An 18,490-nucleotide genomic window follows, 5' to 3' on the forward strand; every position below is an offset into this window, starting at 1 on the left:
CCACAGTGACTTCCAATACAATACAAGAAAAATAGAAATCATCTCAAAGTGAAACATTATAAGTCTAAAATACTTTATTGTCAGGTTAAGGTGGTCTCCCCTTAAGACATATATGTTTTGGAAATTCAGAGGCTCATTAAGATTAATTTTTTTACGTGCTCACATCAGTATTAGAAGAAATGATAGTTCTCTGTAATTCTTTTTTCTTTGGGTTTAGGGGTGATTAACAGGATACTTTTGTGTAGAAACATGCAATAAGTTAATGCTATCACTGAGTCAGCCTCCTGGAATAGAAACATGAATCATGAGTTTGCTGGTAGGTGCTTACAAAAATTCACAGTTGGGAGTTTTAAAGGAAGCAGTGAAGATCATTGTGAACACTGGTCAATTTTGCTGGTCAAAATCTGAAGAAATAAGGCAGCCAAAAGTAAAGGCAGTTGCAATACTGCAGCTTCTTTTTACATACCCTCAGAATTCAGTTTAATTTAACCAGAGATGAAACAATGTAAAAATTAAAATATAAGCTAAGGCTAAATTTATGTTGCACTAATGTATTTAAAATAGTGAACAATGAATTATTAGCCAAGCCAGATTCTAATGAAAAGATAGTCATGGCAATCTGTCGTATGAATTAGGACTAATAAATACATCAAAATTAAGTAACTGGGTGGGGAGGACTTCCAAATGTTAGAACATAAGAAATAGAGGCAGAAGTTGGCCATGTGATCTTTTAGGTGTGCTCTGCCATCCATCAAAGCTTATGTTTAAACTTAATTTCTTAAATAACCAAAAGTCTATCAATCCCTGCTCTGAATAAATGGGAATGACTGAGACTCCATGGCTCTCTGGAGTATAGAATTACAATGATTCATCACCCTATGTGTGAAGAAATGACTCTTCATCTCAGTCCTAAAAGGCCCAGCCTTTATTCTGAGACTGACACCTTGGTTCTACACTCTTCAACCAGACGCACATCTCCCTGCATGCATCCTTTCAAGTCCTGTAAGAATTTTGTAGGCTACAATGAGATTTCCTTTTATTCTTCTACACTGTGGATAATACAAGCCAATCCCAGACAAGCCAACTTCTTCTTAGAGAGCAAACCTCCACAGAATGAGATCTGTGAATCTTTGGTGTACTCCCTCTGTTTCTTCTTTTTTTAAGATAAGTAGACCAATGGAGTGCACAATACTCCAGTTGTGGCCTCATCAAGGCCATAACTAGTTGCGATAAGACATCTTTGTTCCTGTACTTAACTCTGATATAATGATCAACATATTGGTTGCTGCATATGCATGTTGGCTTTCAAAGATGTGTTTGCAAGGACACCGAGATCCCTTTGAACATCCCCTCTCTTCGACAGGAGCTTCGTGAGTCCCTCTCTCACTGCTTCCCCTCTGTAATCTCATCTGCTCTCCGGCTCCTCGACCATGTGCTCACTCAGATTCAATTCCACAGCCATGTGACCTTCCTTGCTCTTACCTATCACCACCCTGTGCCCACCCTTTTCTCCACGGATGCTGCTGGCCTGCTGAGTTCCTCTAGCATCTTGGTGTTTTTTTTTCATCTAGCTTCCAGCATCTGCAGTCCTTTGTTTCCCTTTGAAAGTCTCCATTACCTAATCTATTACCATTTGAAAAATAGTCTCTGCTTTTTAGTTCTGTGCAGTAAAGTAGATAACATCACAGTTTTTCTACATTACATTCTACCTGCTATGTTCTTACCCACTCATTCAGCTTGAAGTCTCTTGACATTCTCCTTCTTACTCACAACCTCACCTAGTTTTGTATCATTGGTAAATTTAGAAACATGATATTTAGACTACTCAGCCAAACCATTGATATAGATTGGGAAAAGTTGGGGCCCAAGCACCAATCCTTGTGGCACCCCATTTTTCACAGCCCCTTGACATGAGAAAGATCAGTTCATTCCCACTCTCTATCAGGAGAGTGATTGATTATTGATTTTTCATTGATTATTGAAAGATGAAAGGAAACTGACCTGGCCTTACTGGCAATATTACTGTTTCACTGTGCATTTTTGGAAAAATTATTATTTCTACCATTCAGGAACCATGCAAAGTGTTGGCGACATCACGGGACAACACTTGGGTCTATAAATAAATTATTGTTATTTTGTAATTGAAAAGACAAGTACGAATTCAAAAGTCCTGCCATTTTATTATTACAACTGATTCATAATTGAATGGTACCAAAACTACATTATTTACTCATACTTAACAAAAATCAATTGACATCATTATTCGGGAGAGAGAATGTTTCAAATTTTTGTGACAAAGCACTTCTTGACAGATGACCATCCAATAAAGAAAACAAAATTACCCTGTTTCCCCACCCCCCCATTATCACCTTCCCCAAATGCACAACACCAGCGTTCCACACTTCAACCAATGCCCCAAGGAGTTTTCCACACATAAAACATAGGAAGGTGTAGTCAATAGGTACCCAAATTCCTAAAGTACTTCATAATGATCAGAGCATCATGCACAAATTCATACTATTGCCCCAGTGTAATCCTGGAATATATTACTGCCTTAAAGACAGCTCTCATCTGGAGGCTTGGAATTAATGAATTTACTTGCTTACATTTCATTTATATGTAGACTACTCTCACTATTTGACATTGAGATACAAGTTTTCACTACATAAATGAAATTGATTGCAGGATACTGTAATAGTAACTTGTTAATTTGCTGAACAAGCAGCCAGAGTTCTGGACCATTGATCCAGTAACAGGAGTTTGAATCCCATCATGGCAACTGGGAAATGCAAATTACGGTATGTATGTTACTCCAGACCAACCAACGTGATTAACTCATCACTGCTTCTGCAATTTCAGGGTAATTAGAGATGGGCAATAAATACTGGCATTGTCACCAACATTCACATACCGCAAACAAACATATTTTAAAGGATCAAGCTCATGAGCCTGTAGATGACCTGGTTACTTGCCAAGTTGCATACATGAAAATTTACAATGCTTGGCTGATTTCAAAGCATCAACAATTTCTAATGTAGGTGACTCACCAATACAATGGGACAAATCGAAGCTGGGGGTAAGATATGATCTTTCAGTGGTCCAAAGTCACATTCCGGTTTCATGTGGGATGCACACTTGTTGTGTAGCTTTTAAAAGAAAAGAAAAGTCATATTCAGGTGAAGGTAGAATACTTGGAAACAATCTAACATTTATTCCAGAATGGGAAGTAAATAATATTAACCTAGAAACTTGTTTACTATTTTAGCAGAAGCGTTGTCTATGGTGGTCTCGCATTCCACAATCATTTAACCAAACTGCAACACAAAATTCATTTACACATGTGGAAGTTTACAAGATACTTACATATGAACATACAAATTAAGAAGTGGATTAGGACATTTGGCTCCTCAAGCCTGCTTTGCCATTTAATAAGATTATGGCTAATCTGATAATATCAATTCTACATTCTTGTTATCCTGTGGTAACTCCTCCCCACTGCCTTGCTTGTCAAATAACTATCTACTTTTGCTTTAAAAATATTCAGACTATTTTTCCAAAAGAACAATGCTGAGAGGAAGAAAAATTGCCTCATCTGACTTAAATAGGTAACTCCTTATTTTTAAATAGTGACCCTCACTTCTAGATCTTCTCACAAGAGGAAACATCTTCTTCACATCCACCTTATCAAGATCCCTTAGCACCTTACCTGTTTCAATCAGGTCCCGTCATACCCTTCTAAACGTCAGCAGATACAAGCCTTGCCTTTTTAACTTTTCCTCATAAGGTTGCCTATTCCAAATATTTATCTATTAAACCCTCCCTGAACCGCTTTCAATGCTTTAACATCCTTTCCTAAATAAGAAAACCAGTACTGTGCAGAGTGCCCTGGATGTATTCTCACAAATGCCCTATAAACCTGAAGCATAACCTCTCTACTTTTGCATTCTATTCCTGTTGTGGTAAACAATAATATTCTGTTAGCTTTCCTGATTACTTGCCTTTTGCGAATCATGCACTAGGACACACACATCCCTCTATATTCCAGAGCTCTGGAATCTTTCACTACTTAAATAAAATGCTTCTTTTATGTTCTGCCAAAATGGACAAATTTCATGTTTTCCCTCTTTATGCTCCATTTGACAGATCTTTGCCCATTTATTTTACTATATCTATTTATTGCCTCTGTGTCCTCTTCACAACCTAGTTTCCATTCTTTATGTCAACAGCAAATTTAGTAACCATACCAATTTAGGACACTGAAAGAAACCATTCAAGCCCATCAGGTAATGCAGGCTCTCAGAAGATATTTTCCATCAGTGCCATTGCCCTCATGTTATTTTCCCTACAGTCCTACAACATATTTTCTAATATGCCCATCAACTCCCCTTTAATTCTTTGATCACATATCAACACTAAGAGGTAATTTATAGTAACCATTTCACCCAACAGTTTGTCCTTGGAATATGGAAGGAAACTAGAGCATCCAACAGAAACTCATGTGGTCAAAGAGAGAAAGTGCAAACTTCACACTGATGTTATCCATAATTGGGGTCAAACCCTTGTCCCTGAAGTTATGAAGTTGCAGCTTTGATGCCTTCATGCATGTCAGTTACAAACAAGTTTTTAAAAATTGAGGTCCCAACACTGATCCTGGTGACACACTGCTCATTACTCCTGCCAACTTGATGAAGACCCATTTATGCCTACCCTCTTGTTTCTGTTGACCAACAAGAATTCCATCCATGCCAGTCTGTCACCTCCTACACTGTCAGCTTTTGTTTTATGCAACAACCACTGACATGGCACCTTGTCAAATTACTCATAAAGAAAATGCAAATATAAAGATTGGGAGCAGCCCCAAGGAACTCCTGGACCCTTATCATCTTGAAACAGTATACCATGCAAACTGAAGTCTGTTTCCACCAATATTGCCAACTCTAGTCATGTGGCTTTTGTCCCAGATACTTCAACGTGCCTTGAAGACTTTCTCTAGGTAATCAAAGTTGATATGCTGACAACTGGTTGGAACAAGCCCAATCAACGAACCACATACAGAGGACTCTATAAGTGCAAACTTATAGACTTTAGTGAAGCTTCCAAAGTTTTGTTCTGGTCACCTGCTTGCCACAGACTCCACTTATTGTTTCCTTTTAAGAATCTTGTTTTGCTAAGGTGATTAAAACAGAATATGGGACATAGAAAAAGCACCATTGCACAAAATTAATTTATAATTAAATAACTCAGAGGTATCCATTATCCTATTTTATATTCAGGCTTTGTTTTCATGCAGAGATTCAGCAATAGCAGCCTTCTTGTTTTGTTGGTTAAAGCTAACAAAATATAACACAACAAAAAAAATGCTAGCATGAAGGATCTTTGATGCCAACCAGTGGCCACCCTTCCATATTATCCCCATCGCCCAGCACTTGGTCCATAGCCCTCTACACCTAAGTTATTCAAGTGCTCATCCAGATACTTCTTAAATACTGTCAGCAACCCAGCTTCAACCATTTTCTCAGTACTTACCACTCTCTGGGTGAAGAAAGCCGCCCTCATATCCCCTGTGAATCTCCAGCCCCTTCCCCTAAAGCCATGTCCTCTAGTTTTATCTACCTCTGATATGGGGAAAAATTTCCTGCAGTCTATCTAGATCCCTCATAATTTTACATACCTCAGTCATGTCCCCCTTAACCTCATCTGCTCCAGGGGAAAAGACCCAGTCTCTCCGCTCTCTGCTCATAAGTGAACTGTTCCATCCCAGGTAACATCCTGGTGAATCTCCTCTGCACCCTCTCCAGCACTATCACATCCTTCCTATACCTTGGTGATCAGAAGTGCATGCAGTACTCCAGCTGAGGTCTGACCAAGGTTGAATAAAATTGGAGCATAACTTCCCTACTTCTGTATTCAATGCCCCAACTGATGAAAGCTAGTATCCCATAAACCCTCCTAACCACTTTGTCTACCTGTGTTGCCACCTTCAAGGACTTGTACTCCAAGGTCTCTCTGTTTCTCGACACTCTCTAAGACCCTCAACATTAACTGTTTCTCTTTCCATATATGTTTCTAGACCTGCTGTATGTTTCTAGCACTTTCTGTTTTTATTTCAGATTTTTAGTGATCTTCATTTTTTTTTAAACAAACCAATGCATCGTTGTTTTAGTAGTTGAAAGGAAGTAATTAAAGACTGGAGTTGTCAGCTTCTTCTAGCCTCAAAGGTACACAGGTTAGAAGGAAAGAAAAAGTAGAATAGTTTTCTTTTTAGGCAGTCCCTCAGAATTGAGGGTGAATTGCTTCACTCTGGCTTTGTGGACTCTGAGGTGATGAATGATGCTTCCACAGATAGGGCAGGAGGTGCCTGATGAGATGGATTGTGGTAATTTGTGAGGTAATATGTTGCCTATGCAGGGATTCTGAGGACATTATATACTCAAGGTCCTTATTCCATTCTGAATCTTCCTTCCCCATTTTGAGTGGTCTTGGGGCAGAAATTCCCAGCAGACAGTGGGGATATTACATTGGACTAGGCAAAAATATAAAGTCAAAAATAATAAAAGACTAAGAGATTCCTTGGAAGGTAGGGTAGAGAGATGGGTTGGAAGCTGCTACAGCTACAGAAGAAGGTGACTTGCATAGAAAGGTGGTGGGAAGTCAAACTCGGGTAAGACTTAAATAGTGAATGGTCAGGTCCTAGGGAGCATTGTGATACAGAGGGACCTCAGAGTATAAGTACATATTTTTCTGAAAGTAGCATCATGGGAATACAGGGCGGTGAAGAAGGCATTTGGCATGCTGGCCTTCATCAGTCAGAGCATTGAATTTAGGAGTTGGGATGTTATGTTGCAGTTGTACAAGACATTGGTGAGACTGCCCTTGGAGTACTGTGTACAGTTTTGGTCACCCTGTTGGAGGAAATACATCATTAAACTGGAAAGAGTACGGAGAAGATTTAAGAGGACTCAAGGGCCTGAGTTATACAGGAGGTTGAGCAAGCTAGAACTTTATTCCTTGAAATGTCTGAGATTGAGAGGTGGCCTTATAGAGGTGTATAAAATAAGAAGTATAGATAGGATTAATGCACATACTCTTTACCCCAGGGAAGGGAAACTAAAAACTCAAGTGCATAGGTTTAAGGTGTGAGGTGAAAGATTTAAAAGGAGCCTGAGGGGCAACTTCTTCACGTAGGGGGTGGTGCATATATGGAACAAGCTGCCAGGGAAAGTGGTTGAGGCAGGTACAATAACAACATTCAAAAGACATTTGGATAAGTACATGGATAGGAGGGGTTTAGAGGGATACGGGCCAAACGTGGGCAAATGGGACAAGCTTGGTTGGCACTATGGTTGGCATAGATGAGTTGGGTCAAAGGGCCTGTTTCATGCTGTATTACTCAATGACTCTATACTGGGAAAGAGAAGAATCCTAAAATGAAGAAGTTCTGGCTGAAGAGAAGGTAGTGAGGAAATGTTGGAGGAGAAAACTGCAAAATAAAAAGGCAGAAGTACAGAGAATGAAATAGTATTATGATAGAAAAGGGGAGAGAGGGTTAAATGATTGGATAAAATGCTTTGACATCAAAATAAATAATCTTTCATCCACCAGTCAACAACACTGTCATATCACTTCATCCACACAAGTTACTCTTTCGATAATCAAATCATATATCTTGAAATAAAGTATTGCTTTTCCTAGGTGGTAAGTAACATATTATGGAACGAATGCTCACACTAAACCAGTTTTCAATGGGCTGTGAATTTTTGCTGCTACATTTCATCATACAATCTCAAGCAGTAGTAATGGACTGCCCCTAGTGTGAAACGCATGCAATGATGTGAACTCAAACTTTTCTCTGAGGAAAACTGAAGTAGATGAGGAGGAGATCAAAATACATGTATTTCTCCCTTTTAGTAGACTATATTAAGTGTTGCTAAATTTGTATAAAAAAGTGAAAGTCAATTACATCAAACTATTTGTTATCAAATAACATGAAGTACAGTATTTGTTGGATGAGGTCTTTGTAAAGGGAAAATACCTATTCATCTTTCAAACAATGTTCCAAAGGGTGGCACAGAGAGCAATTAATTTTGAAGCATGCTAACAGTCATTTTTTAGGCAGGCACAACAGCCAATTTGCGGTCAGTAGATTCGCGCAGATAGCAATGAGATTAATTTTCCATTAATCTCCGTTTGCTGGTGTTAGTTGCTGGATAAATGTGCACTCAGATACCAGGAGAATTGATGACAGATTTTTTTTTACATCCACCTGACAAGGCAGATGGAGCCTTAGCTCAATGTCTCATCTGCCAGACAGCATATCTGCCGAGGCAGCTTTTCACTGAAGTGCCAGACTAAATTAGTGTATTTGCTTAACAACTGTTAATGCTGCTACCTCTTGTATAATTTCTTGATCTGGGAGAAGATGGTACTTTTGAAAGAAATGCTTTTTTAAAGACCATCAATTTATTGCTGAAGAATTGGAAATATGTCATTATAGCTGATGCACATAGTTTCCAAGTCTGTTTCAAGTTCCATCAGACTCGACTTCCAAAGAAAGCCACGGCTACACTAGTGGCATTTTCCCCTTCCTCGAAGCAACTGCTCTTTGGCCTGCAAGAGTGACATTGCAATTAGGACCAGTTTACTGCTACAGGTCCATGCACACTGGGAGCAGGCTTAGAATTTATTTCAATGAGGGCCCTTATATCCAACAGGGAAATTTCTATACATCATCTCAATTAGATTTGAGGTCACCTCTCTGAGATGGAAAAATTGCAGCTAAACCCACCATTCTAAGTAGGTTCCTTGGGGAAATACATGCATATAGTACCTTTGACAATGGCTCACAGGGGTTTACTTAAAACAATTTTAAAATGCAATGGTTATTATATGAACAAATGCACAGCAAGACCTTTTGCATTGTACAAAATCAAGAATCAGCTGTGTGCTAAAGCCTATGTGGTATTGGAAACCTGTAATTTCTGCCACCTTAAATAGGAGTTCACTTCCAGATACACCTTCCCCTTCTCTTGCCTTTTAGCATTCCAAAGGGGCTGCTCCCTCCATGACTCCTTGGCAGTCTCTTCCAACTCTACCACTCACTCCCTTTTTCCGCAACTCATTCTGATGAAGGGTCAAGGGTGCGAAACAATGGGTCTGTTTTGCATTCCATGGACACTGCCTGATCTGCTGAGTGTTTCTGTCACCTCCAGCTTTTGTTTCCCTGTCCACTGTCGTGTAGCTCAATCAGACCACCCTCACTCAGTTCCATTTTCAAACATCAAATACGCAAGAACTCACGAAGGATCCAATCTTCAGCCCTTCTATTTCTGCCAGATCACTCTTTAACTCACTTCTCTTGTCAGAAGTGAAGAGTGACACAGGATAGGCCCACCTATATATGGTGAGTGCCTCTGGGAGAACACATTCAGGATTTTAGCTCATAATTTTTGTTGATGCTAAGTAATTGGAAGGGCTTTCCTGGGATAAGATATTAACCTGAGGCCCAGCTGCTTTTTCCCTTGATTTTATAAAAATGCCAACCAGCTCTACTTTTCCACCCCCTGCTTTGGCTCTGTGCTGTCAGACTGTTTACATTTATTACTAGAATAGATACACTTTCTTCCATTTGAACATTAGGAAGACTAAAATCCTATAATATATTCCATACCCTCACCACTCAATTCGTTAGCTACCCAGCCCAGTCGTTTCAGATCAAACCAAACTGTTGACAACATCACGACTCAATTCAACCCTGAACTAGCTGCTGGCACGTACCATTCCATCATAAAGATTGCAAGCTTCTACCTTGGTTACATCTGCTGCCTCTACCTCTTTTCACCTATTTGTCACTGAAATTCGCATTGCTACCTTTATTATTTGCCTACCCAGTTGCTCCAGTCTTCCATGGTAATCTCCCACTTTCCACATACAAACATCAGCACATCCAAAGCCTGCTGCCATCACAAACACCCAACATTCCCTTATCTACATCGGCTCCTGGTTTTGTCATGCCTCCAAATACAATTCAAAATAAAATTCCTTCATGAGCTAGTCACTTTTATCACTGTTATCTTCCCCGGCCTTGCAACGCATCTTCAACCTTTAGATTCTTTCCCTGTATATTTTGTCTCTTCCTTTTCTTTACCCCACCACTGGTGGCTATAACTTCAGCTATCTAAATTCCCACATCAAAGCCCTCCTCCACCTCCTCCTCTCTCTTTAAGATCCCACCTAATGCCTACCTCTTAGACACGAATGCTTCATCCCACTATGAGCTAAAATCCTGAGGTGGGCTTCAAACTTCTAATACTTAGGTTTGGTTTTAAAGTAGGCAAATGCACAATAAAACTGTACGCATCTACCTATTGGCACCATGCTTCTCAGCTATACATAGAAATAAACTGAACCAAATGTCCCATTTAATTACATGCCAATTAAAAGTTATGAAAATCCCTATTTCTAGATAAGGACTTCAATTCTAATACCTCAAATCCTTGGGTATTCTACCAATTCTTTTGAGTAATATAATTGCACTAAGGCTGTCAAAGTAAGTCTCCAGTGTCAAGTTCTGGATGAATAAATCTTTCTTGCAACCACATAATCCACAAAACGAACCTCAGATGAACAATTAAAGCTCTGAAGACATTGCACTGAGGAGTTGCTGTTCCACATTAGCATGCAATCTCAGATTAATTACATATTGTACATGATGCAGATGATATTCCAATGCTATATTTCATTGTTAGATAGAAGAATTTCTTTTATTAAGTACCCTTCTCTTTGAAAGCACAGTCCTTTAATGGGTGAATTTTTAAAAGTCCTTGTTAATCTTCATGCTCACCACTTAGAATTTACTTTGCATTTCTAAAGCTGGCTTATTAAAAATTAAAAAAGATTGGAATTTTTGTCTTGAAAATGTTGTGAACTAAAACAGATATTATATCAAAATAGCACAGCATTTTGGGGCAGCAGTATTTAGTTGTAGGTTTCTTGGTACTGTATTCTGGATCTGAGCTGTGTCACTGTAGACATTCACTGTACAGAACCTAGCTGTTTCTCTACTAAAAGGTAACCAGCAAGGAACACATTTACTTAAATGCTTACGTTTACTTGCAAGTGGTTTAGTCCTAAGATACGTTCACAGAAGCTTAGAAATAAGTGACTTCTGATTACCTGCATATGGCCTGTGCTCTATAGAAACTGGATGACAAGGGACGATGAGCCTGGCAGCATCTGTGGAGAGAGAAATAGAGTTAATGTTTTGGGTTAATGGCTTTTCATCAAGTCAATGAAAGTCATCAACCTTAAATGTTAACTCTGTTTCACTGTCCACAGTGAATGCTAGACCTTGTGAATATTTACAGCATCTACAGTTTCAGTGAACAGCGAGACATCAGGTATATATTACAGTGAATGCAACAATCCTGCACTCTTATGAAGGATAGTCATTGATTTCATCTGCTTCCTCAAAACATATCTTACCAACAAGGTACAAATGACTTGTGGTTTATAAAACTTAAACTCTTCATCAGGACTGAATGAAGGGTCTCGACCTGAAATGTTGACTGTTTATTTCCCTCCATAGATGTAGCCTGACCTGCCGAGTACCTCCAGCATTTTGTGTGAGTACCTTTATACCTTGCCTAACTAAATGTCTGTTTAACGCTGACCCAATATCTTCCTGCAGCCTACAACTCACTATTAACCACACTCTCAAATTTGGTATTTACTACCAAAAATACATTTAAGTCCATGGATTCCATAAAATTTTACTTTCACAAGGCATTGGTGAATTCCCATCTGGGAAATTTATTGGGAAAATCCATGTGGATTACAGTAAATGTACCATGCTCATCAGCACTCCTTGTTGCCACCAGAAAAGATTCAATTAAATGAGTCAAATAAAATCCATACCTGGTAAACCCAAGCTGACTTCTCATGATTCACCTGCATCTTTTTAAACGATACTTTATGCTGTACTTCAGAATGCTTAAAATAATTTACCCTACATTACAACCCTGACTGCTTGAAAATTACTTGGTCAGTCCCTCTCACTCTCCTTAAACAATGGTATCGTATTGGCGGTTGTCCAGTCTTCTGATGCCACAACTTTTGCCAAAGAGAACTGGGAAATGATAGTCATTGCTCAGTATTGTCAAAAGTTTCTATAAAATCATGTGTAAAAAGCATGTATTTGCAATTTTTGGATTTGCCTTTGGAACTTTCTCTAGCAGTTTTACGCCTTGAGAAGGTATCAAAAGTATCAGAAAAACATTAAAGCCACTAAAAAAAGAGTATGAATTTGCTCTCTGTTCTCAACCTCTCTCTTTCATACACGTGCGCGCGCGCGCACACACACACACACACACACACACACACACACAAACTCTCTCTCTCTCTTTTTTCCATCCTCTGCACAATAATATCCAAGTTCTTTAATATTTGCAAGTTATCCTCTCAATTTACAGTATTCTGGATAAAAGAAAACACAAAACAAAATAGCCACCTTAAGCTTCAACAAAGTCTGCAGGTTACTAGGCAACAGAATGCACAGCCAATGAGGTTGAACATGTACATTCTCTTTGTTGAAAAAGGTTTGGAAACAAGTCTCTGAATCTCACACCAGCAATCATCAGGCCCACTGGCCAAGAGAAACACTGTAATTTCTAATAATTAACACTTGTCTTTAGAGTATTAAAATAATAATTACTGCCAACATTACCTCACATGAAAAATAAAAGAGGTTTGTGGTCAGAAAAACAGACTCTATAATTGATTCTTAAATACAGCCTGCTTTCCTTAAATAACTAGGTTGAGAGAAATTTTAAAATTTAGATTAAAAACAAAGTCTGAAATCAAGTGCCTGACCCCTAACAGGAGAGAGAGATTTTATGCAGAAAAGTTCACTTACCACAGGTAACTTAGCAACAGGAAATTAAATCCCAAATAGGGTTAATTTACCAAGGAGTCCGAGGCCTCATTGTGGTGCAATTCAGTGGCACTGTAATCTCATACATTTGTCACACTAATTCCCAACCCCAGTGGTGAGGCTACTTGTATGCTAATTAATGCTCACCAGGCGATACAACATTAAATCAATGCACCTCAATGAGCCATTGAAATTCAATGATAGATAGCAGCTCTGTAACTTGACAGCATGCAGACTTAGCAATAAAATTATCAAATTCTTACATTAAAGTAAAACTCTGATGCACTTTGTGGGAAGTGTGCCTAGCTCTTTGGGATATGGAAGAAATCAGATGCTAATTGCAGATTTATTAAACAGCAGGCTCTCAGTTTCATCCCTCAGTCCTGCAGTGCACTAAACTAACTTTGATTTTTATGAGCAATGAACAAGCCAGCCGATTATTTCGCCTGGACCCCAGTTCAATTTCCACTTGGTAACTAGCACAGTAAATAACGAGCACTAAAAGAACTCAAAACGGCTGCATGCTCTTTTGAGCACCAGATGTTGTTTGGGAGAGATGATGGGCAGACATTATAAAACAATGACGTGAGCTTTGTGTCATTGCAACACAAAAGTAAACATTGCACTGTAAATACCGCTAGCCTGACTTTCTGGTGGTTGATTAGTTCCATATCTGCTCCACCCCAAAGCTGTTGCTAATCAATCCAGTCAACATGAGATTCTAATACAGGGTTTAAGCATGACATTTAGTACTCAGTAAAAGCCAATTACCAAGAAACACAAAAGGTGGAGAATTTGCCTGATTGAACAAAGATTAAAAATTAGTTTGAGACCAGATAGGGAGAAGTTCTTTTATGATGACGTTCACTTCCAAAGATGTGAATTTTAAACAAGACTTTCTTCATTATGACATTGGCTTAAAATATTTACCTGGAGTGAGGTAATGTGGTGTTCTCAGCTGCTTCTTGTTGAGACAGTTGAATCACTGAGTGGACCCTATCTGCTTTCTCCACAAGAAAAAAAGGAAAGGCCACTACCCAAGCCTCTTTCCTATCTGCTGATTTCAGATTAGTACTTGCAGTGAACAGAGAAGAGCAGACACCCTGACTAAGAATTATGCTCAGAAGTCCAAAAGAGAGGAGATACCCTTTTAAAGTCAGCTGGCTTTCAGTCCAATGGCCATCCTGATGGGCTAATGCTTTGTCCTTTATTACCCTGTAACTCCCACCGCTGGCAGGAAGCACATGAAGAGCAATCCAACACAGTCAGCTACTCGCAACATTTTTAATATTTCCGCTTTCTTGCTCGGACCACCTAGCTTTCTGGCTACAGCACCTTGCTGCTCATTCGTTGCATCTGATAAATCATTACTTGACCACAGGTGATAACAAATCCAAGCTCAAAACAACCTTCACTTGATGCCCACTCACATACATTTTTCAGGAGAAGGGAGTTGGAGAGTGACATAAAGAACAGAAAAAATAGGAATAGGCCATTTGGGCCCTTGATCCTGCTCTACCATTCAACAAAAACACCATTTTCCTGCTCTGTCTCCTTATTCCTTGATTTCTTTGATATCCAGAAATCTATCGATCCACAGACTCCACCACAGACAGTTCACAAAGATTCACCATCATCTGAGTGAAGAACTTCTAATTTCAATCCTAAAAGGACTATCCCTTATTTTGAAGCTGTGAACTCAAGGTCTTGACTCATTAGCCAAGGGAACATCCTCCTTAAATCTACCCTGTCAAGCCCTCTTATGAATTGTGTTTGTTTCATTTAGGTCACCTCTCATTCTCCTAAACTCTGAAGAATAAAGACCTAACTTACTCAAGCTCTTCTGATACAGGAAACATGCTATCCCAAGAACAAGTCTGATAAATCTTTGCTGCACTCCCACTATAGCAAGAAAGTTATTTTTTAAAAGAGAAACTGTGCTCTGTACTCCAGTTGCAATCTAAACTGCTGGATTAAAAAAAAACTATGATGCTGGAGGAACTCAGCAGGCCAGGCAGCATCCGTGGAGAAAAGCAGGCGGTCAACGTTTTGGGTCAGGAACCTAAGGCAGGTGTGGGGGAGGAGGGGAGAGCAGATCTGCCAGGGGATGGGTCAAAGGTAAAGAGAGAAAGGGGAAAAAAAGAAAAAAAGGGTAGCATGGTGGGCGGGGGGTATTACTTAAAGTGGGAGAATTCAATGTTCAATGTTGAACTGGTGGATTCCCTGTTCTGAAGAAGCTGGCATTATGAGGAGTGCACCCAACACTTCTAATTAAGATAAAAAGAACAATTCCAAAGCAGGGACACAACTTAAGGAAACTGAGTATAGCCAAGGCTGTGATTGATAGCTTTTTTGAACATTATGGAGTTTGTGTGGGAATGCAAATTTATTTACAGGATCAATCACAATATTATGAAAGAGAGACTTAATGTACCTTTGAGAGCTGACTTTCTATTACATAGATGTTTTTATAACCCTACAAGTGTGGATTCTTCACTCAAGTTGGGGCCAATGCATACCATAACAACATTTTCTGCAATTGAAGGAAAAGCTTCAAATGGAGCAACCTCTCTAGAACTTAATCAGGGAATCGGGAGAGTTAAAAGGGGACATGAAATGTCCTTGGCAAGTAGTATTAAAGAGAATCCCAAGGCATTTTATACATATATCAAAAAGAACATGGTAACTAGGGAGAGGGTGGGACTACTCAGGAACAAAGAAAGGAATATATGCCTGGAGCCAGAAGAAGTGGGCAAGGTACTAAACGAGTACCTTGCATCAGTATTCATCAAGGGGAAGGTCATGGAGGATGGTGAGATCAGGGAGGGGTATGTTGGTATTCTAGGGCACGATGATATCAATAAGGAGGAAGTGTTGTGTCTCTTGAAGAACATTAAGGTGGATAAGCGCACAGGGCCTAATGGGATCTATTCCAGGTTATTGAGAGAGGCAATAGACTGCTGGGGCCTTGACAGAGATCTATGTATCCTCTTTAGCCACTGCAAGGTCCCAGAGAATGGGAGAATAGCCAATATTGTTTCTCTGTTTAAGAACCAGGAAATTGTTCCATGATTTTGCACTGATGTGCTGGGCTCCCCAGCACAAATGGGGATTGAGAATGGGGATATTTGTGGAGCCTACTCCTCCAGTGGGTTGTTTAATTGTCCACCATCATTCATTGGAAGTAGTTCAGAAAAGGTATGTCGGACTAATAACTGGAATGAATGATTGTCCAATGAGGACAGGCTGAATGTGCATTCTCTGAAGTACAGAAGAGTTAAGAGGGGTCAATTGAAATATGTAAGATCCTGATAGGGTGGATATGAAGATGACTGTTTCAAGGGGTGATGGAAACTGAGTGCCTGAATATGTTTAGCCCAGGGGTAGACAGGCACTTAATAAGCAAGGGGCTAAAAGGTTGCCATGGGTAAACAGGAATGCTGAGTGAGGTTCAGGTTACAATCACTTCAGCCACAATCTTATTAAATGCTGGAGCAGGCTTAGGGACTCATGTGACCTACTCCTGCTTACAATTTGTTAATATTGAAAGTGTTAAATGACTATGTTTGTTACTGAACAGAAACTATGCATCATGCCAAAGTCTAAGAATTAAGGTTGATTTTGCTATATAAAAAATTATAGCAGGCCAAATGTAATGAATGGCAAAACTCAAATAGATGGACAACAAACTCTAAGTTAGGAGCAATTTGGACTTAATGAAGATGTATAATCTCTTCCATTCATTAGGTATCCCACTTACATGGGCAATGGATCTGCAATGAAAGGGAGAAACTTAAAACAAGAACTAGATTATAATGTGAAAACATAGTGAAATTATTATGCTGCAGCACTACATCCAGATGATCACACCTTCACTGTAATGTAAAAAGAACAATGTGTGCAGCTCTGTAGGTAGAGAACATCACAAACACTACAAGCGAGCCATCATTTGCTTTAGTTCTCAGTCTGCCCAGAATCCTAATATTTTTGGCTCATACAATATTAACCTGACATTGGCAAAAGTCGATGGCTAAAAATAATTTGGAGAAACTTCTTGCCATATTTGCCCACATTACAACAGTGACTATACTTCAACTTAAGAAGCCTCTTGGAGATGGCTATAAAATGTTACTTCCTCAGCAGGAAGATGAGTGAAGGGACTGAGCTGATTGGACTGGGAACAGAATTAATGCAACTGTGCTCTAGGATCACAATGGTTGTCATCCACACAACCATCATTTTCCTGCTTAACAGTAATTATTCCAACCCAATGCCCTTGGTATTACAGGACACCTTGCAGCCTTTTAGTTTTGTGGGAATTTCCTCTGAATATTGAAGATGACAACTTCATCTCTTCTTCAACATGTGTGCATGCATCCATTTCTGGATCAAGATTGTAAAGTGATCAATAATTGAGACATTCTTGCAGAACCTAAACTAAGCTTCAATGAGCAAGTTATTATTGTGTGTCACTATTGAGTACTTCTCCATCACTCTGACTATGATTAGAAGGAAGCTAATAAAGCAGAAATGGCTGAATTAGATCTGTCCTGCATTTTTGTAAATTGAACATATTTGGGGAATTGTCAGCTAGCTAATGACATCATTTCTGCATGAGAAAATCCTGGAAAAAGGTATGGCAAATATTGGTGTACAGATCCTTAGCATTCTATCTGGAGTGTTAATCAGCTCCAAAACTATTATTATATTTGGTGGACTCAGCCACTTCTTTATCATTTGTAGAGTGAATTAAGGACCAACGAACAAACTGTTGGAGAAACTCAATGGGTCGAGCAGCATCTGTGGGAGAAAAGGAATTGTCGACATTTCAGGTTGAAACCCTGCATCAGGACTGAGTGAATTGGCTGGCCCATGGGATGGTGGATATTTGGGAGAATGTTGAGAAAACATATAATTGTGCACTTTCAGCTAAAAATCTTGACCAATGCTAAGATTGAGCTTTATCACCTGTACACACATTCTGGGTTTCAACATAGAATAGAAATGTCCAAATGTTCTTCTCCTTGTCCACCACCATTTTCAACTGTGTGTGATAATATTAAAGAGCTTTACTTTGATATCTTGGTTGTAGTGCTGGAGTGTCTAAAAGACAACAGTATTTGATGTTTACACACATTTTTGCTCCCATTGATTTTTATATGATGATAATTGAGGCAAGAGAAACATCTTTTTTTCAATCAGGAAGTGGTTTTCAAAATTAATGGCAATTTCACATATATTCTCATTTAAAGGAGCTATCGAAAATTTAATTACTTTGCACATTAGATTTTTGAGCATCTTCTTTCCACGAGTTAAAAAGAAATCGTAACATATCTATGACATAGGGTAGATAGAGTCTTTATCCTGGGGTGGAAATGTCAAATACTGGAGAGCATAGGTTTAAGGTAAAAGGAGGAATGCTCAAAGGGGATTTGTGAGGCAAGCTTTCTTTTTAAAACACAGAGTGGTAAGTGCCTGAAACTCGCTGACTGGTGAGGTGGTAGAAGCAGATCTGATGATCACCATGTTAGGGGAGTTTAGACAGGGAATAGAGAGATGCTG

The 18,490-nt window shown here is 39.2% G+C and overlaps 1 protein-coding gene across 1 annotated transcript in view; it reads right to left on the minus strand.

Moving 5' to 3' along the window:
• Positions 1 to 18,490, minus strand: part of dgkb (diacylglycerol kinase, beta) — a 589,337-nt gene that overhangs the window by 292,235 nt on the left and 278,612 nt on the right. The window contains exon 13 of the mRNA XM_052015544.1: positions 3,048 to 3,146. Within this exon, the coding sequence (XP_051871504.1) occupies positions 3,048 to 3,146 (99 nt within the window). The remainder of the gene's footprint in view (positions 1 to 3,047; positions 3,147 to 18,490) is intronic.

The sequence above is a fragment of the Pristis pectinata genome, chromosome 5 (genome assembly GCF_009764475.1).
Source record: "Pristis pectinata isolate sPriPec2 chromosome 5, sPriPec2.1.pri, whole genome shotgun sequence".
Classification (NCBI taxonomy): Eukaryota; Metazoa; Chordata; class Chondrichthyes; order Rhinopristiformes; family Pristidae; genus Pristis; species Pristis pectinata.